Source organism: Mustela nigripes, chromosome 9, assembly GCF_022355385.1.
Source record: "Mustela nigripes isolate SB6536 chromosome 9, MUSNIG.SB6536, whole genome shotgun sequence".
Classification (NCBI taxonomy): Eukaryota; Metazoa; Chordata; class Mammalia; order Carnivora; family Mustelidae; genus Mustela; species Mustela nigripes.
In genome coordinates, this window is record NC_081565.1 from 6,646,523 (window position 1) to 6,667,007 (window position 20,485).

General features: G+C 56.2%; 1 protein-coding gene across 2 annotated transcripts in view; it reads right to left on the reverse strand.

The window, feature by feature from the left end:
- Positions 1 to 1,085: 1,085 nt before the first annotated feature.
- LRRC8A (leucine rich repeat containing 8 VRAC subunit A) overlaps positions 1,086 to 20,485 on the reverse strand; it is a 28,151-nt gene continuing 8,751 nt past the window's right edge. For both annotated transcript variants that reach the window (XM_059410594.1, XM_059410595.1), the window contains 2 exons: positions 8,300 to 10,464; positions 1,086 to 3,006 (listed from right to left, as the gene is read on the reverse strand). In XM_059410594.1, the coding sequence (XP_059266577.1) occupies positions 2,731 to 3,006; positions 8,300 to 10,456 (2,433 nt within the window). In that variant the 5' untranslated portion in view covers positions 10,457 to 10,464 and the 3' untranslated portion in view covers positions 1,086 to 2,730. The remainder of the gene's footprint in view (positions 3,007 to 8,299; positions 10,465 to 20,485) is intronic.

Here is a 20,485-nt window from a genome sequence, read left to right on the forward strand (position 1 = left end):
CCGTTGTCCAAACTGCTGTTGTCATCTGTGCAATGACTACACTATTGAAGTTTGGAGGGGACAGCCCGCAGGGGGGCTCAGACGGGAGGAGGAGGGGCTGGGCCTCCAAGATTTGCTCATACATCCAGGTCAGGCTTTGGGAGGTGGGTTTGCATTGTTTTGTTTTGTTTGTTTGTTTGTTTGTTTTTTCCAAGAGCTAACCAGCTCCAGGTCCAACACGCAGGGTGGCCCCAAGACTGGGTGGGGGAGTGGGAGTCGGTAAGGGGGTACCAGACCGGACAGGAGGGTCTCAGAGGGGATTGGCCTTTCTTCTTCGCCAAAAGCCCCCTGCCCCTGGGTCCCCAGGTCAGCCCACCGCAAACCTCACTGGTCCAGGTGGAAGACTGACCAGTTACTGGGCACTGAAAGCCAGCCCCACTACCAAGTCATCATCAGGTAAGCCTCAGAACAGTCCTGCAAGGTTGCATATACTAGCCTGATGTTACAAACGAGGAAATTGTGGCCGAGCTATGATTTGAAGGCAGCTCCACCCATCTCCCTGAGCCTCTGTCCTTGACCCCAGCACATTCAGCAGGCTCCCAAAGGGGCCAGGAGCTGGCTCTCCCACAGTGACTCTTGGCGGGCCCACCTCTGCGGAACCCGGGGGAATGGCTGTTGGGAATTACAAGGGACCTATGAGAGCACAGAGTGGAAATGCCCATTGCACAGATGGGGTTCTGGAGGCTGTGGGAGGGAAGGGGTTGCCCCAACTTCATGCAGGGAATAACAGAGCAGGGACAAGACTGGAGACTACTGGCTCCCACCCCAGTGTCCCCCTCCCCTCGCGGCCTCCCTCCCATCAAAGCTCATGAAGGCCCAAACTCCAGGTGACCAGGCTGGAGGCAAGACCCCAGGCCCAGGCCTCACCTGACCTGTATCAGGCTCTGTCCAGCCCACACCCAGGAGCGGCCTCCAAGGGACAGGGAGAGGGGCACCTGCTTCTAGGTGCCCGGCAGCAGCCACTCAACAAACTAGTCCTCAGAGTCCAGTGGGACCCAAAGAGCTGAGGGAAGGTTCCCCCCCATGACACGGAGACCTCCAAAGGCTACTTTCTGTTATAGATTTATTTGATATTTGAATGGAGTCTGCAAGTTCAGACCCTCATGTAACGGATTGCTTCATGGTCATCAAAGGCTAGTGTGCATTATTTCTGAGGATTACATCTGCTGACATGACACAGAAACACAAATGGACAGACAAAGGGACATAATCATGAAGACAAGAGACGCTAAAACGTGCCTTAGTGTCCAAGTGATTGATCTAAGGCGGGGCACCCTTCTAATGCAGGGACCCCCGTGGCTTATCTAAAGTGAAGAGCTTCTTGCCACCAGGCGCCGAGAGGGCGGCGTGTGTATGCCTGGCACCTGGGACAGAAACCGGAACCCAAACCTGGGGAGCCTGCCCCTCCGAGCAGTGACCTACCCTGCCTGCCCCCAACAACCCCGCCTCCCAGGGTCTCTTCTGAAGGACCAGGAGGTGACGGGGCTGACGTTGGCAGCTGAGGCTACGGATGGCACTGGGCAAACTCCTGACACAGCAGGTGGGAAGCAGAGTCCGGGCGGGGCAGCTCCTGGCTCCTTAACACTGACAGGGGACGGACGGGGAGCATGGAGCATGGAGCACCGTTCATCCGGGGATTAGCCGACCCGAGTCTCCTCCTTTCTTGGCAGCTCCAGAACATTCCCTTTGGCCAACAGCCACAGACATGAGTGCCTGCCAAGACACATGGAGGAAAAAGAAAACAAGACACCAAAAACAAAACAAAACAAAACAAAATCCCCACCCTAGGAGAGGAGAGGAACAAACAGAACTCCTGGACCAAGGTCACACCAGACTCAAATACATCCTGTAGCCTGCAGGCCCCCGAAGGGGCGGGGGGGGGGGGCAGGGGGGAAACAGTTCAGTGTCTTGCTGCTCTGCTCAAGAGAAGCTGCCGTCCTGCCCTGAGACCCCAACTCACTGGCCTTCACTGTTTTTTTTTTTCAGTTGTTTTTTTTTTTTAGTTTTTTTTTCTTTTTAATACCCAAACCATCAATTTTCAAAGCTTTAAAAAAAAAAGTTCTTTTTTTTTTTCCTTTTTTACTTAAAAAAAAAAATCTAAAATTTATGAGACAAGCCCCAGGCCTGGCCTTTCCACCTGGTGGCCTGCTGTCCCCTGGGCCACACCGCCAGAACCCAGCCCAGCACCACTGGGGTGACTATCGCCGCTGGTTCTCCCTGGACCCCTCTGCTCAAGTCTGGGAGGTCCTACCGGTGGCATCACGAAAACAGGAAAAGGGAAACTGCCCACCCTTCCTTACATACTCCCGATCCGAGCTGAACTTTGTCGGGAATGTAGAAGTTACCCGGAGGGAGGGGAGGGGAAGTGCAGAAAAATAAATACCAGAGCTAAGTGGACAGCCCCGGGGATCCGCCTCCCGCAGAGGCGGCCTCCAGGGGGGCGGCCCTGATTGTCCAAATACTGCGCTCGAAGACATAGGTCTCTGATCTCCCCGACAGGCGCCTGCCCTGGGGGACATGAGTCTCAGAAGGAGAGAAGGGGCCAGCCCCTTGGGTCCAGTCCTGGTCCTGGGGCCGCAGCCCGGCCAACGTCCAGCCCCAGGCTCCGGTCCTGACTGAGGCCCGGCTGGTCGTCCCTGGGTCCTGGGCCCCTGCGGACTCCGCGGCTGGTGCTCAGCCGTGTGCCGGCGCTCAGGCCTGCTCCTTGTCCGCCCTCCAGAGCCTCTCCTTCACCTCGGGGGGCAGCGTGTTGAACAAGTCCTCCTCCACCACCAGGCCGCTGCGCTTGAGCAGCGGGCACTCGCCCAGCTCCACGGGCAGGCACTCGAGCCGGTTGCCCCGCAGCTCGATCTGGGTCAGGTTGGTCAGCTCGCCCACCCGCGAGGGCAGCGACTGCAGCACGTTGTTGCCCAGGTGCAGGGCCCTCAGCTTCCGGCACTGGAAGAGTTCTGGGGGCAGCGCCTCGATCTGCAAGGGCGGGAGCAGAGAGCCAAAGTGAGGGGTGCAGCTCAGACCGGGGGCCCTGGCTGAGGCGTCTCCCCAGCCCCTCACCCCAGGCACCAGCCACTCCTCTGAAACCCATTTCAGCTCTACGGGCCCCCGGCCGCAGCACCATCTGGCCTAAAGCCCGCCTGACCTCCACCTGGTTCGGAAGTCTTAGCTCTTGTGCTCACTTCCTCCGGGAAGCCTTCCCTGACCTCCTGGGTCACCTCGGGCACTCATGGCCCCCAGTGTCACCGATCCCTCTGCAGCAAAGCTGCTTAATCACCTGTCACTCCTGGCCAGGCTCTGAGAGGGCAGGGCTGGGGCTCCCTAGTTCCCTGTCTCCCAGCGCTTGGCACCCTAAGAAGCAGGTCACGCTGGCCAGCTACTGTCAATCCTGCCCCCTCCTCCACTGCCCAGGGCTCCTTAGGAGCCAGGCTGTGGGGCCTGCTTGGTTTAAGAACGATTTATGAGGGACGCCTGGGTGGCTCAGTTGGTTGGACGACTGCCTTCGGCTCAGGTCATGATCCCGGAGTCCCGGGATCGAGTCCCGCATCGGGCTCCCAGCTGCATGGGGAGTCTGCTTCTCCCTCTGACCTTCTCCTCGCTCATGCTCTCTCTCACTGTCTCTCTCTCAAATAAATAAATAAAATCTTTAAAAAAAAAAAAGAACGATTTATGAAAGAGAGCAGCACGCTGAAAAAAGTCACACACCCCAGGTGCTGAGAAGTGCGGGGAGCACTCTGATAGGGGTGGGGACCCCAGCCTTGTCACACCTCCCTGTCCTGGGCCTCAGTCCCCTCATGTGTCAAGTCACACCCTGATCATGAGAGCAGGGGGTCCAGTATGGATCATTACGCCCCATGCAGCTTCCTCCCCAGTGGGCTTGCCCTGAGCACTGATACTACTAGCTCATCTGCCCATCAGAAGCCCCGGTAAATACCATATCAACACTTCCTCTGCTTTCCAGGTCGGGTACCATTTCACCAAGGAGGCCCTAAAGAAGCTAACCTGCCCAGAGGTTCACAGCTGGAACAGGGGGGAGCCAAGCTGGAACCAGGTTCAACAGCTTGGGCTCGGCTATCTGTCCACACTGCCGGCAAAGCAAGGAGCAAACAGTCAGGCCCAAGTGGGCCCCTGCTGAGTCTCTGGCACATAGGAAAAGGTCCATAAATGCTGCCTTCTCCCCGGCCCTCTGTGAGGAGTCGGCTATAAACCCGGGTTCTCATTGAACCTATTTACCAGAACAGTCTCCTTCAGAAGGGCTGGGCAGAACGGATCCCACTCGATCCCGCGTGAGGATGATGGAGAGACTGTTTAGTAAGCCCTGGGAGGTGGCTCTGTCACGGTCCCCATTGTCCCGCTGAGGCCTGCAGAGGCGGGGTGTCCGAGAATGCACCGCCACAAAGGTCAGGAGAGGGTGTAAGCAAGCCTTGCTTCCTCTGATCCAGAGCCCACGCCATGCTCCCATTCTTCCAAATATGGCACTCATTGGCAAGGCCCTTTCCCTCTCTGGACCTTTTAGAATGAGAGGTAGGACGGGCAATGCCTCTCGCCTTCAGTGTTCTGTGGCTGAGGGCCTTTGGGCAGACTTGGATCTTGGGTGACTTATTGTCTGAAAAGAGACCCCGACCTGGGCCTCCAAAAACAGCCATCGTTGTGCTGGTCAAGGATGGAGCCAAGGTGGCCTCCAGGTGAGCAGGGCTAAAGGTCAGGGACACGAAGGTGAGAGGGCGTGACAGGAAGTGGGCTCTCGAAGGACAGAGAGGCCTGAGCCTCCCAGAGAGTCCACTCCCCCTCACACACACACAGGGACCCCCGACCCCTGTCTGGTGGCTCAGACAGGGGTCAGGGCAGCATGAAAGGCCTGGCCCATTGAGTGCCACAGCTGGGGTTCACGTGCAGAGCTCCCTCCCTAAAACGCCCCTTCCCCAGCACCCCTGCCCCAGCCAGTGAGCTGCCTCCAGGTCCCCCAGAGAAAAGAGAAGGTGCCCCAGTGGCTCAGTGCCTCGCCATAGTCACCCCGTCCTTTGGACCTGTCCTTTCCCAAAGGTGTCACTCGGCTGCGGAAGGCTTGGGGTCCTGTCCTCTCCTCCCTCCCAGGGACCTTGATGGCTCCCCCCTCAGCACTAAGTAGCCCCAGATTCCCCTAGTCTTTGAAAAAAGAGACAATATTCCCAGAAGCCTCTGGGGCTGTTCCATCGCCCTCCCTCATCCCGACGAACCACGTGGGAGAGAAACGCTGTCTCTCTTCAGCTGTGATCCAGCTTCTGCCCCTGTCTACCCCTGAAACCACATGGCCAGAGTCACCAACAGTCCCTCCTAATCCACTGGACCCGAATCCGTCCCTCAGCCGACCGCCCCACGTGCTGGAAGCCCACGCGCTTGAGCCAGACTCCTCTCTCCCGCCATCCTCTCCCCGCAGTGAGCTCGACAAGGACACCTCTTCCTCCAGGAGCCCCGGCAGGGACAGAGAGGACTCCCTGAGCTGCGAGCTGACCCAACATGGTCCCTTGGATGTCCCAGGGGCCCCAGACCCCCAACATGGGACATACACTCTCCTCTCGGAAAACCAGTGGTGACCCCTCCTGCATCCTGTTTCAACGACCCATCTTCCCAGGCAGCCAAGTGAGAAACCCCTAGTCCCTCAGACCTCTCCCTGTCTCCCTCGTCCAATCCAGCCCTATCCTGCGGATTCTCCCACCAAAATCTCTCCACCCAGGGCAGCCTCTGTCAGTCAAGGCCTCACCCCCTACCCTGCCCACCAATGGCACCACCAGGGTTCTCTGCCAGCTCGACTTCTCCGTCGTGCCCTTCAAACCCAACGCCTCTCACTGCAGCAAGAACAATCTCTCCCAATTATCAGTCAGCTCGTTTCTTCATCTACTTGGAGAATTTGGTGAACATTTGCTCTGTGTCAGGCACTGAATGAAAGAGCCAAGATCCACGTCACCAGACAAGGGCAACAAAGATCGCATGGAAACAAGAGGGAAGAACAGGACGCCTTCCGGCCCTGACCTCAGGGGAAAGTCCAAATTCCAGGGGCTGCTAGATCACCGATCCCCCACCCCCCACCCCCCGCCCCGCACTGTCAGGACCTACTGGACTCTCCCTTTCCCCTTCATCTGGCTAACTTCCCCTCGTCCTCGGGGCCACGGGAGATGTCCCTTCCTCCAGGACGTCTGCCTGCCCTAAATCTGGGCTGACACCACCCCTGTGTTTGACCAGGAGCCTCGAGATGGGCAGCCGGGGGCTTTATTTGTCCCTGGGTCACCTTCCTCTACCCTACGAATGCTCGAAAAACATCTGCCAAATCAATGAAAGAATGAATAAATGAATCTGAAGACCACGAGCATCTTTCACGCCTATTCATTGAGTTTAAACCTGGGGAAAGAGCGGCTGAGGCCCGAGCTGGGTCCTGCCTCCCCTCCTGGTCTACCTGAAGCCCCAGGTAGCTCACAAGGGAGGAGAGGGGCTCCAATTTAAAAGGATGGGCCTGACAAGCACCAGCCCAAGTGAACTTTTCCCCTACTAAGGCCTCTGGCATTCCAGGAGTGGGGACAGGATGTGATTAAGCAGTGAGCAGGGGATCTCCTTCCTCGGGACAGCGTGCCTGTCTCTAGCTCCTTTCCTGAGGGGTGACCTCAGCCGAAAGGCCTGATGTGACCTCAAGGTCCTGCTAGGGGTGAGGAGCCAGGGGTAGGGGACAGAACTGCGAGCCAGGCTGGATGCCTGATGGGTCCTCCACCTGGAAGGGGGGCCCAGCAAGCCCTGGGGGGGCCACACAGAGCCAGTGCAGGGCCCGTGGGCCACCAGGACATAGGAGGCAGGTTACAAAGGGTCCTGAGGTGCCTTAGTCGGGCCCAACTCCAGGGGCAATCCGGCCCCCACAGTATGCTCTGGGAAGCCCTTAAAGAAGGGGCTGGGATCTGTCTGGTGCTCCCCACATGTGGCTTCCCTCCAGGAGTCCAATTTTTCTGATCCACGGCCTGTCCCAGGCCCTGGGGGCAGATGCTCCCACGTGAAGCAATCTGGGATCTGACCTCGGTCCTTGGACACTAAGTCAGAATCTGGGGGAGGAAGAGAGAGTTTGTGACTCTTTCTCGGATACATGGACAAGTCAGGGTGGTTAGCAGTAAGGGAGGCTTAGGGAAGAGGGGAGGGAGGCCCAGACCCTCCAATCTGAGGGACACTGGAGGAAGTGCGTCCTTTCCTGGGGCCGGGTGGGTGGGGATTTCAGGTCCCACCTGCCCCTGCGCTTGAGGCTGCTGGAGAGAGGTGCTGCCCAGAGCACGGTGCCCACACAGCGTGGGCTGCTCGGTGCCCCTGGCTGCGAGGGAAGGAGGCGCAGAGGCGGTATCGGAACCAGGTCTCCACAGTCCCCACCCCGGGCTTTGGAATCCCACCACCACTTGCCTCACCATGTCCCACCCTGAAAGTAGAAAACCGGAACAGATCACTCTTCACACAGATCCCCAGGACGGGTGGGCAGGGGGTGATCCCTCCATGGCTGCGGCTTTATTAGCCCCACAGGGGCCAGACCACAAAGCCACAGGAGCACCCAGCCCTCAACCCCACCCGCCTGCCTCTGAGAAGGGGCCCGTGGGTGTGGGGGCTTCCCTGGCCAGGCAAGGGGCTGGAACACACGGTTTCCTGGGCGTCTCCAGGGCGTGGCCTCCCATACGGCTGGCCTGAAATGGTTTGCACAATTTCCTCTCCAGAAAGGCGGGTGGTGACAAGCAGAGGGAGAAGGGTGTGTCGGTGGGGGGGTGGCGAGAGCTGCAGAGACCACCCGGCTCCGCCTCAGTGAGCACCAGGCACCCACGGTTCCTGTGCCCCACGGGCCCAGGGCGGCCCCTCAGCTCCCGATGTGGTCTAGAACAGGCTCCAGGCTAAGCCTCACCTCCCACAACCCAACCCTTGGATCTCTTGTCCCTGCACATCCCTGCCTACGAGAAATCTGCCCCAGGTCACCTCGGCAGGGACAGACCACCATCCCTCCCAGCAAAAGGATTCTGCAACATCCTGTGGCAGAGACAGCCCCCTGGCAGCCCAGTGATCCCGAGTCAGGAGATCCAGGGGAGGAGTAGGGGATGGCCCTGGAATCTGACAACCAGCCCCTCCCAGGTGGTTCTGGGAACCACAGGTGAGGACCTGCCCCAGCTAGGAGCATCTGACCATCCCGACCAGTCGGAGATGCCCAGCTTCGGGAGCAAACCCCTCCCCACCACACGCCCCCACCAGCCCGGGGCGCTGCAGCCGGTGGGCCCGCACTCACCCGGTTGGCCGTGACGGCCAGGTTCTGGAGGTTCTGCAGGAGGCCGATGTCAGCGGGGAGGAAGGTCAGGTTGTTGTGGCTGAGGTCCAGGTAGCGCAGCTTGCGGCAGTAGAAGAGCTGGGTGGGGATCTTCTCGATCTTGTTGCGGTTCAGGTAGAGGCGCTCGAGGTTGGTGAGGTTGCCTATCTGGATGGGGATGTAGGCGATGTGGTTGTACCAGAGCTTAAGGCAGGTGAGGCGGTGCAGGTGCTGGAAGCTGATGATCTCCTCGATGGTCTTGAGGTTGTTGTCCTTGAGGTCGATCTCCTGCAGGTTGTGGAGGCTGAAGATGGAGTGCGGGATCCGCTCCAGGTCGCAGCGGATCAGCTCGAGCTCGGTCAGGTTGACCATCTTCTTGAGGCTGTTGAGCACGATGAGCTTGGTGCCCTCGTTGCTGACGGACAGCTTCTGCAGGTGCGCGCCCACGTCGGTGACCACCTGCGGCAGTTTGCTCAGGTTGCTCTTGAGCCGCAGCACCTTCAGGCGCTTGAGCTCGCGCAGCCCGTCGATGACGATGTAGCGGTTGTTCTCGGCGCTGAGGTTGCCCGTCAGGTGCAGCTCCTCCAGGGTCTTCAGGCTGTAGATCCACAGCGGGATCTCCTTGATGTCCGTGAACTTGATGTGCAGGGCCCGCAGGTTCTCGCGCAGGAAGGCCAGGGCCGGCGCCTCGATCTTGGCCGCCGTGTGGTACAGCCAGAGCTCCTGGAGCCCCGTGAGCTGCGCGATGCTAGGCGGGATGGTCACGTCCGGGATCAGCTCCAGCTTCAGCACCTCCAGCTCCACCAGGTCGAACACGGTGTCGGGGATGCCGCTGAGCATGAACAGGTGCAGCTCCAGCTTGTCCTGCGCGTTCTTGGTGAGCCGCTGGCGCAGCTTCTCCAGAGTCCACTCGTTGTTGAGGTTCAGCTGGCGCAGCTTGTTCTCGCTCACCTCCGACAGGAAGACGGCGAAGCGCTTCGAGTAGAGCGGGTCGTACTGATCGATGAGGTGCAGCATGAAGGCGAAGTCGTTCTTGACGTCAGGGATGTCGCTGTAGCTGCTCTCCTCACGGATGGACTCGAACGAGTACTTCTTGAGGGAGCGCCGCAGCATCCACCCGAGCGTGTACATGCAGACGAGGCCGTAGAAGATGACCAGGCTGATGTAGAAGGACGCCAGGATCTTGAAGAGCGTGGCCAGGGGGTGGGCGCAGCGGTAGGTGCGGTAGCCCGTCAGGCTCTCGAGGTCCACGGTGCAGTCCACGTCGAACTTGATGTTGTGCACGTAGTAGACGGTGTAGCAGATGATGAGGACGAACTTGATCACCTTGATGATGGTCTGCCGCATGTACAGGCGGTACACGATGTCCCCCTCCTCCACATGGGTACGGAACTTCTTCACCTTCTCGAAGAGCGCCTTGGCCTGCTCCCCCTCCTTCTTGTCCAGCACGCCTGTCTCCGAGCGGTCCACGATGCCCTGTTCGATCCGGGACTTGGTCCGCTGCAGCATGGGCACAGTGGCCTCCACGTCCTCGCTGACCGTCGACGACTTCTTGTCCATGGAGCCGTTCATCTTGCTGAAGGCCGGCTTCGGGTCGCTCTCTTCCACCACCGTCTCGGACAGGGCCCGCGTGGTCCAGGGCGAGTCGAAGCACTTGAGCAGGATGGACACGAAGTGCTCCAGCTTCGAGCTGGTGCGCGGGAACTTGAACCAGAAATTGCTGCAGGCCAGGAAGATGAGCGTGTGCAGAAGCACCAGGTAGGGGAAGTACTTGGCGAACCAGTGCAGGCGGTTCTCGTAGCAGACAGCGTCCACGTAGTTGTACTGGTGCCGGTCCAGGTCGTACCTGATGCCCGTGGGGCCCGTGCCGGGGGTCGGCAGCACGGTGGCGTTGGGGTAGCTGGGCTCCGGGCCCGGGGCTGCCCAGCCCCGGAATGAGTCATTGCAGGAGTCCTTGGTGACCCACTTACAAGGCAGGCAGATCATCTTGTCCTGGGTGACCTGGAGCGTGCCCCCAAAGACCGCAATCATCAGCATGACGATGGAGATGTAGTCGGTGAACACGTCCCACCACGGCTTCAGGATCCGGTATGCTGGCTGCGTGTCCGCAAAATAGCGGAGCTCTGTCACTGGAATCATGGTTCAATCTGAAAAGGACCCATAGGAGGGGGTTAACCAGGGTGGCCCGGCCGTCTGGGACCCTGGAGTTGACACACCCACTGTCCAAAATTTCACCTGGTGTCTAGCTGGGAGACGTCACAGCCTTGCCACTCACATGGGGGCGCACTGATCGGCCTCTCTCTAGAAGCCATCTGGTCACCAGATAGCTGGGAAACCACCACCAGAGAAGGCAGGCCGCTTCCCCATTTAACAGACATGAAGATTGAGCACTGACGCAGGAGCTGTGCCGACAGATTGCTAATGTGGCCTCCCCAGGGTTCTAGCGGGAGCCATCGGGAATTCCTGTCCAGACTCCATCCTATTAATGATCAGACTGACCAGAGGGGCTTGTTGAAATCTCTCAGTTCGCTTGGAACCCGGTGCCATGACGCTGCCCCAGTGACCGGAAGAGGTTCCCTCTAAGTGTTGGAAATCTAAACGTACAAGAGGGGACTTGATGTGAACTCACTTTTGTAAAACAAATGGGGATGTTTAAAAAACTCTGCAAGGGTTCATGTAATTATGTCCATATAGGATCTGAGGGGAGAGACACAGACACACAGACACACACACACAGGCACACTCACACATGCGCATGCATGATAGGGGGTGGGGCCAAGCAGAGAAAGGACAAGAAAACAAGACTGGTCTCCGCCCCACACTAGATGACGTCACATGTATGATTATTACCTCGGCTCTGTGCATCTACATGTATATAAGGAACTAAGCTCAGGGAAGTAAAGTCACCTGCCCAACATCATTGTACTGCTCCTGGCAGAGGTAAGACCAAGCCCAGGGCTGTCCCTCCACCTCCCCACCTGGGTCTTCATTGCTTCACAGGCCCCCTGTCCACCTGCCTATGCCAAGAGCACCAAGAGATCACGCCCCAGAGTCCAGCTTCCCTGTCCCCTGGGATTCCTAGAACTCAGGTCACGACTGGGCCAGCAGACACCACCACCCGCCCTGGGCCACCAGCTCCAGCCCAGAGGTCAGCCTTCCCAGGGAGGCCAGGACTCCCGGGCCAGGGTGAACGGCCACCCCACAGGAAGGCCCCGGCCGCTAATGACCGGCTGGCTCCTCGTCCCACCCACACTCCTGGGAAGGGGGCACTCCAGGGGCGGCCCGCTGAGTCATACAGCTGGCCTTCAGCTGAAAGACACTTGGACACTTGTCCCTCCCTTCCCAGTTCCCCAAGTCCACATCCAAGCAGGCACCCAAAGGCTGGGGACAGGAGAGGAGGAGGGGCCAAGGCAGAAGGCCTGAGGGCATGTAACAGCCTGCCCCTGGAGTGTCCAGAAAGAGACTACCCACCCCGGCAGGACGCCAGACGCTGGGGGCGGTGCAGGTTATGACCAGGCAGGATGTGGCTGCCGCCTCCCCGTTAGGGAGAATGGGTGTGCCAGCCTCCCAGCGAGGATACCCAGCCTCCCCGTGAGGAGTTGCCTCTGGGCCCCTGCTGTCCCGGGGCTTTCCTTGAATATGTCACCTCTTGACTTCCAAGGTAGACACTGTTCACTGCTCCGTTTAAGGTGAGGGAACGGGAGGCTGAGAGCGAGAGGAAACCGCCCCATCAGTTCCCTTCTGGCATGTCTGGCTCTTCCCCTCCTCCAGCCCTAAACACCTGGTCTCAAGCACATCCTGAACTGGCCACCAGCCCTTGGCTCAGCCCTCCGGGGACAATAGAAGTGACCAAGGTGTGTCCACGCCTCAGGGACCTCTCGGTGAGCTGTGGGCAGCAGTGGGAGAGGCAGGGGAGTGTCCACACTGAACCTGCGAGCCTGCAACAGGGCAAGGGGCCGTCGTGGCTACAGCCACCTCCCGCGGAGAAAGGCTTCCTGGAGGGTCAGGGGAGCAGAGCCAGGGGCCCTGGCTTGGAAAGCAGAGCCGGGGGTCCAGTGCAGGACCAGCCTCGTGGGGGTGGGGGGTGGGGGTGGCCTGTTCAGAGGGTGGGGTCACCCTCTCGCTCTGCCGTGCTTCCGTCGCTCCTTGGCCACCAACTCACTGTGGAATTCCGGACAAGTCGCAGTACTCCGCTCCCCTCCCCCGGCACCCCACAGGGTTTTGGGAGAACGCCGGAAAGAAGATACAGGAGCCAAACCCCAGGCCTTAGTCCCCAGGGATGCCAGGGAAGGGGCTCCTGCTCCAAGACCAGGCCCCCAAGAAGAAACAGCTAGGAGGCTGGGCAGCCTGCTCTCCAGCAGCCCTTGCTGAGGGCGTGGGGGAAGTCGAGGCCAACAAGGCTGACTGGGATCTGCCGGCCTTGACCTTGCTGCAGGGCCTGGGGAGGCCCTGGCTGGCTCCTGCCCTCAGGTTCTGCACAGACACCTCCAGCGCCGCTGAGAAGCGCCCCTGGAATGTCACACTCGGCTGTGCTTAGCGCAGACTGGGGCAGGTGGGCCAAGGTGCCCACCGTCATGCTCCTCTGGGGCAGAAGTCCTTGGAACAAAGCGGACGCTCAGCAAAATCAGCCCATCTCAAGAGAGGGCCACGAGGGCGTCAGGGCAGGGCAGGGTCTGGGTGTGGCGGGGAGGCAGCGCAGCAGTGAGTTTCAGGGGGATGTGGGCAGGGCTATGCATCCGGCAGGCAGGAAGCCGAGGCAGGGGCTTCTGGCTCTACCAGCTCCACCCAGCCCAGAGGGCCCTGGGGAAGGAAATAGATCCCCTAGGCAGGGATCTCCCTGCAGGGACCGGCCCCAGGAGCCAGTGACTCAAGGGCACTAAACACCCAATGGGAGGGGTGGGATTGCGGGTGGGGCAGCTGCCATTCCCAGACTGAAGACTCCCCGCCAAGTCTAGGACATGCACACTGCTCTGGCACCTTTTTTTTTTTTTTTTTTTTTAAGTCAGCTCTACACCCAACCTGCTGAATTCACAATCCTGAGATCGAAAGTGGTGCTCTACCGACAAAGCCAGCCAGGCACCCCCACCCATTTTTTTCTCAAGATTGTTTTATTCTGAAATATATACATAGGATAAAATTTATCCCTTTAACCTTTTTTTAGGTCTATGATTTAGTGTCGCTGAATACACTTCCACGGTGCAGCCGTTGCCACCACGGGTCTCCCGAACGCTTCCACCTGGCTGAACTAAAATCCTGTCCCCAACTAAACTCTAGCTCCACAGTTCTTAAGACAGTTCTTAAGACAGAGTCTTAAGCAGGCTCCACGCCTGGTGCGGAGCCAGATGCAGGACTTGATCTCATGACCCTGAAATCAGGACCTGAGCCGAAATCAAGAGGCAGATGCTTAACCCACTAAGCCACCCAGGCACCCCTCTACTTTCTGTCTCTATAAAGTTGACTGGCCTGGGTACTTCATAGAGGCAGAATCGTAACAGTGTTTGTCTCATGATGTCTGGCTTATCTTGGGTAATAGAACGCCCTCAACATTCATCCATGTTTTGGCATGGACGTCGGAATTCCCTTTCTCTTCTTTTTTAAAAAAATATTTTATTTACTTATTTGACAGAGAGATAGAGAGAACACAAGTAAGCAGACTGGCAGGCAGAGGGAGAAGGAGAAGCAGGCTCTCCGTTGAGCAAGGAGCCTGATGTGGGGCTCGATCCCAGGACCCTGGAATCATGACCTGAGCGGAAGGCAGCTGCTTAACCAACTGAGCCACCCTGGCGTCCCTTCCCTTCCTTTTCAAGGCTGAAATATTCTCTATAACCATTTTACAGACAGGGAAAAACTGAGGCTCAGAGAGAAAAGCCATGTCCCCAACTTCACACCACCTGTAAGTGACAGAAGCCACCTTCAAAGACAGATCCACAGGGGAGCCCGGGCATGTAGGGCCTCCAGGGGGCCACAGTGGTAGGGCAGCTCCCACATGGCAGCTGGTCCGGTCGGGAGAGTACCACAGGGAAATGGGGCAGATCCAAGAAGTGGGGATTTTCCTTCCCAGTTTCAGAAAAAACCCTTTCCAGGCCACTTCAGGCAGCTAGTGTGTTCATCCCCTCCCTGTACTGAGCCCTCCCTAAACGGTATGGCGTCCTAGCAGGGGTGTGGAACAGCTTCCCTCCCAGGGCCTGTTTCCCTGCCCTGAAGGGTGCAGAGACTCTGTTGTGGATGTGACCACATTTTGTAAAAGGTGGTCAAGGTACACAGAGGCATGTGATCCCAGACCTGGGCCCATCGTGGACGCCTCCCTTCCAACTGCATCCCGCCCTGAGGTCTGCCCGCGAGACTTGGTTCCAGAGCCGCTGATGCCAGCAGACACCCCCTTGTCCTGGTCACTCCTGCCTCTCACTGGCATGGAGGGAATGACGTGTCCAGGAGTCAGGACTCCTTCCCTAGAAGGTGGCACACTGGTCTCCCTGTCCATAAACTGGGGGGTGGGAACAGATGCCCCACCAAGTTCTCAGGACTATCAGAAGTCACAGAAATGAGGATTTCCAAACTGCCTGTGTGTGGCCCCCGGGTCAGGAGGAGAGCAAGCCCCGAGCTACGTGGTGTGAGCTTAGTGCTAGAGGGACAACAGGGCCAGCTGGGGCTCCGGCCTGGATAGTGGAGTGACCCTGGGCAGGTGTCTTCATGTCTCTGAGCCTTAGCAACCCCTGATTTGAGGAAGGGGGCTGAATCACATGCGGGCCTGACCCCCCAGACCAACCCTAACTTCAACAGACAGTCAGGGGTCATTGAAAAGTGCCCAGAACAGGAGCAGAAAGGAAGGAAACAGAAGAAGGAGAGCCCTACCCGCAGGCCTCGCAGACACCAGGCAGAGACACGGGTAGGCGGGGCCTGGCCCGAGAAGGGCAGTGAGCACCTCCTGCCACTAGAACGCAATGTGGCCTTTTCAATGGACCAAGGAGCTCTGTCTGTAAGGCTACTGAGGAAACAAGTGAGATCTACAAATATAAATAAATACAGTCCCATAAGCCCTTGACCAAAGTCCCTGCACTGTGGGGAGGACTGCCCTCTCAGAGTGGGAATAAGAAACAGAATGAAAGGATGGGGCGCCCGGGTGGCTCAGTGGGTGAAAACCTCTGCCTTCAGCTCAGGTCGTGATCCCAGGGTTCTGGGATTGAGCCTCGCATTGCATAGGGCTCTCTGCTCAGCAGGGAGCCTGCCTTCCCCCCCCCCGCCCCCCGCCCGCCTCTCTGCCTATTTGTGAACTCTGTTTGTCAAATAAATAAATAAAATCTTTTTAAAAAAAAGGAAATAGGGGGGGCGCCTGGGTGGCTCAGCAGGTTAAGCCTCTGCCTTCGGCTCGGGTCATGGTCCCAGGGTCCTGGGATCGAGCCCCGCATCGGGCTCTCTGCTGAGCAGGGAGCCTGCTTTCCCCTCTCTCTCTGCCTGCCTTTCCGCCTACTTGTGATCTCTGTCTGTTAAATTAAAAAAAAAAAAAGGAAATAGAATGAAAGGAAACTGTAATTTTTTTTTAATCAGTGTGCATTATCTTTGTGATTGAAACAAGAGCAGAGTTCCAAAGAAACAGCTGAAAGCAAGAAAGAAAAAAAGAAAGGAAGAAAGAGGGCGCCTGGGCAGCTCAGCCAGTGAAGCCTCTGCCTTCGGCTCAGGCCATGATCTCAGGGTCCTGGGATCGAGCCCCGCACTGGGCTCCTTGCTCAGCAGGGAGTCTGCTTCTCCCTTTCCCACCTCCCTTGCTTGTGATCTCTCTCTCTCTCAAAGTTCTCTTTCTCTCTCAAATAAATAAATAAGATCTTGGAAGGAAGGAAGGCAGAGAGAGGGAGAAAGAAAGAAAAAAGAGGAAGGAAGGAAGGAAGGAGAAGAGAGAGAGGCTGGCCCTCAAGGATGGTGATCAGGTGTTCTTTTAAAGCCCTGAGAGGGCAGTTCAGGGAGGACAATGGGGAATTGGGTCAGATCAGGTCAGGTCTCTGCCATAAGAGGAGGGGGGTGTGGAAAGGATCCTGAAGAGAGGACAAAGACGAACAAGTTAAACTCAGGTGGCTGAGAAAAGACAAAAAGGCAATTTGCCTTGCTGTCCTCTGAGTTCTGGTCCGGCTACTTCTCCTTCTTCCAGAACAGAGGCCTCACTCTGAGCCAGAGACTGGGCCCTCCTAGAAGTCGGGGATCAACATCACCACTGAGATGGGAGACCTCTGGCTGCACGCAGGAAAAGCTCAGGAGGCAGTGGCCAAGAGGCCACCGAGAGGGACTGGGGAGGGTAGGAGTCCCGCAGGGCAGCGGCCACTCCCGATTCATCTGGGTCCCTTAGGTAGAGCCCAGAATACGGTGGAGAGATCTGCTGAATTGGGCAGAGCCCGGGAAGGAGGCAGTGGGAGGGAGGCGGCCATTGTCTGGGACAGATTCTAGCACAAGAATCAGTTACGGGAATGTTCATCACGGCGTTATTCATGCCCTAGGAAAACTGGAAACCACCCAGATGCCCATTATGAGCTGACTGGTTAAATACTTATTAAATGATCAGACGATAGAAAACTATGAAATAATGAAAACACGTTAGAGCAAGACACCTGATGGTGAGAGGAAAACTGTCTGGAGTATGTTAATGCCGACGTAGGTAACAGGGGAGCCTGGGTGGCTCAGTCGGTTGAGTATCTGACTCTTGATTTCGGTTCAGGTCATGATCTCCGAGTGGTGAGATCGAGCCCCATGTTGGGCTCTGCAGTCAGCACTGAATCTGCTTGAGATTCTCTGTCTCTCTCTTCCTGTCCCTCCCTCTGCTCATGCGTTCTCTCTCTCTCTCACAAATAAAATCTTAAAAAAAAAAAAAAAAAAGAATACCTACAACAATTTGGAAGAACAAGGTGGGAGAACACTTTCTACAAAGCTACAGGCATTCAGCCAGTGTGGTGCTGACGAAGGGATAGATGGACGGACCACAGGAACAGAAGAGCAAGCCTAGAAACAGACCCCGAAATGTCGGGAAACTGATTTGACAGTGTTGGCTTTGTGGATCGGTGTTAAGAGCGGGCATCCAGGAACGGATCCGGCTCTCAGCTACTCGTGTGCAAAAGGCATAGCCTCATCCACTTCCTTATATGAAAATGAATTCCAATGAACTGAAGACCTAAGCCAAAACCTGAAAATGTTTAAAGAAAGAGCTAAAAGATCAACTTAGGACGGGAAAGGATTTCCCATCACAAAGAGGCATCCTTCATCCTTATAGGAGAAGGCTGATATCTTGGTCACATTAAGTTAAAACGTATGCACACTGAAGAACGTAATAAGTAAAAAGAACCCACAGACTTGTTAGAGATCTTTGCAATGTGCATAACTTCAAAGGATTACTATCACGGATAAATACAGAACTCCTACAAACCCAAGAAAGAGACAATCCGATAGAAAGAAACGGCAAAATACAGAAATAGGGCATCTGGGCAGCTCAGTCAGTTGAGCATCTGACTCTTGATTTCGGCTCAGGTCATGATCTCTGGGGCGTGAGATCCGGCCTGGAGTTGGGCTCCGCACTCAGCAGGGAATCTGCTTGAGGTTCTCTCCCTCCCTCCCCCTACCCCCCACAACCTACCGTGAGTTCATGCACACACACGTGTGCACGTGCACGCTCTCTCTCTCTAAAGTAAATAAATCTTGAAAAAAAAATGAATAGACAACTCATAAGAAAAAATGCAAATGGCAATTAATATATGAAATTAATTCCTAACCTCGTTACTAATCAGGGAATGCAATCAGAGGCCATTTCACTACCCTGTGACTGGCAAAAATGCTGAATTCCCCCCTGAGATTAGGAAGCACACATCCTACAATGTAGCCACTTCTCTCCTAGTTCGAGATCTCAGAGAATCAGGGAACCGCTTTACACACACATGGAGCCATGGACAAAAATGCTCACTGAGGTGTTGTTCCGAACGGCCGCAAGTCAGCAGCCACCTATCCATCAACAGGAGGAAGGATAAATCATCATCCTCATACACCGGAATGCTAAAGCAGCGAATTAATAATCTATACCTGCACGTACCAACAAGAACAGACCTCAAAAACAAACCTCAGCCAAAAAACACGCTACAGACTAATTCCTTACGGGTTACACAAGAGTTTCTATACCGTATGTACCCTAGTACATCTATAGAAGCGTGCACAGAGAGGCCCCGGATCAAGATAATGATTTCAGGGGCACCTGGGTGGCTTGGTCGTTAGGCGTCTGCCTTGATCTCAGGGCCCTGGGATTGAGCCCCACATCAGCTCCCTGCTCGGCGGGAAGCCTGATTCTTCTTCTCCCCCTCCCCCTGCTTGTGTTCTTTCTCTCTCTCTGTCCAATAAATAAATAAAATCTTTAAAAAAAAAAGAAAAGATAATAATTTCATCCAGAGAGGGAAGAGAAAGGGATTGGGGAAGATGCTTCACTTGTGTCCCAAATATTTTGAGAAAGAGAGACTATATCTGAAGCAATTCATGAAAAACATGAAGGTCTGACAAAGCTGAGTCCTGGATATGATATTTGCTCTGGTTTCAACCTTTTCTATGTACTTAGACTACTTCATACAAAATTTACCAAAATAATCACCTGTTTCTACCCCTCCTGGCAGGCCTCCTCTCTGGTCCTCGCACCTGCCAGGCTCAGCGGGAGGCAGCGGGTCTGGACCCATTCAGTGCCAGGGCAGCAAATTCAGCTCCTCCTTCCAACCAGCCTGCTGCTGACCAGAGCGGCAGCACCTGTGGTCTCCGACAATCTCCTGACCCCGCAGAAGGCAGTCCCACCCCTGCCTGGTGCTGCCCTGCCCCTAGGGAGCTGCCCAAGTCGGGAGGAGGCAGCCAGACCCTTTCCACAGAGATCACAGCACAGGTGGGGAGACGCTGGGCTGGATCCCTCTGGCGAGGCTGGAGGATTCCTGCCCCGGGGAGGTAGGAGGGAGGTCAGAGATGCAACCGGGGGAGTCCCTATCTTTCCCTTGATGACAGGCAGATCTCAGGGAGTGCAAAGAGCATAAACTTTGGAGCTGCAGAAGACACAGGTTCAAAGCCAGCTCTCGTCTGAAATCCTTCCAAGACCCCAGGACCAATTACTAGCCCCAGGCTCCGTTTTCACAACTTTAAAATAAGAATAGTGCTCCCTGTCTCATCTCTCTGGATACAGGGACCCAAAATATGTCCAAAGGGATATTACACACAAAAAAAGATGCTATCCAGTAGAGGAAAACATAGATTCCGTGAAAGAAGCCAGTCGCAAAGGACAAATCCTGCAGGAATCCACTCATATGAGGTAAGCAGGCAAATTCATAAACACCGAAAGTAGCAGGGTACGGCCAGCGGCTGGGGGAGGGGAGGGTGCGGAGCGAGTGTTTACTGGTAGGGCGTTTCCGGTTTGCAAGATGAACACAAATTCTGGAGATCGGTGGTGGCTGCCCCTGGACATGACGGTGTTAATGCTGCTGAAGGGACACTTAAAAATGGTGAGGACGGTAATTTTCCAGTTACGTGCATCTGACCGCAATTTAATGAAGTTAGGAAAAGAGAAGCATGATCTCATTCTTCTTCGAAAAAAAATTCTATCAGTAACTTATGGCTGTACGCATAGAAAAATCTGGAAAGCTATACATAGAATTGTATATCGTTAAGTCCGCAGGTGGGCAAGATTGGGGAGGGTTGTCTATACGACACACTCTCTTCTATCATTTAAAACTGGAGCTTTTAGGAGTAGGAAAAATATCTGGGGAGAAGAGACCTTCCTCACTGTGTGGTTTCAGAGACTGTAAAAGTTGACAAGAAGTACCTGCCTTCTACCGTGTTAGGAGAAGGTGAACCGGCCCAGCCCGCCCCACCCAGGTGACAGACACGCCACAGGGCACCGTCCTCCCTGTAGAGAAGGAGAGCCCAGGCTGGGTAAGCTCAGACCCTGGGAACAAAAGACCCTTGCAGTCAGTTTCCTTGACTGCAAAATGGGAATATTGCCGAACCGACCTCAGGGGCTTACTGTGACTACTTCAGTGACATAATGTATCCTGCCTGTCGCCCAGAGGAAGGTGCGCTCTGGTCACAGCTCACCTGCCATCGCAGAAAACCCTCCTGGAGCTCAGTGGGGGAAGACACCCAGGTCGGGGCTGAGCCACAAGGACAGGCACAGGAGCC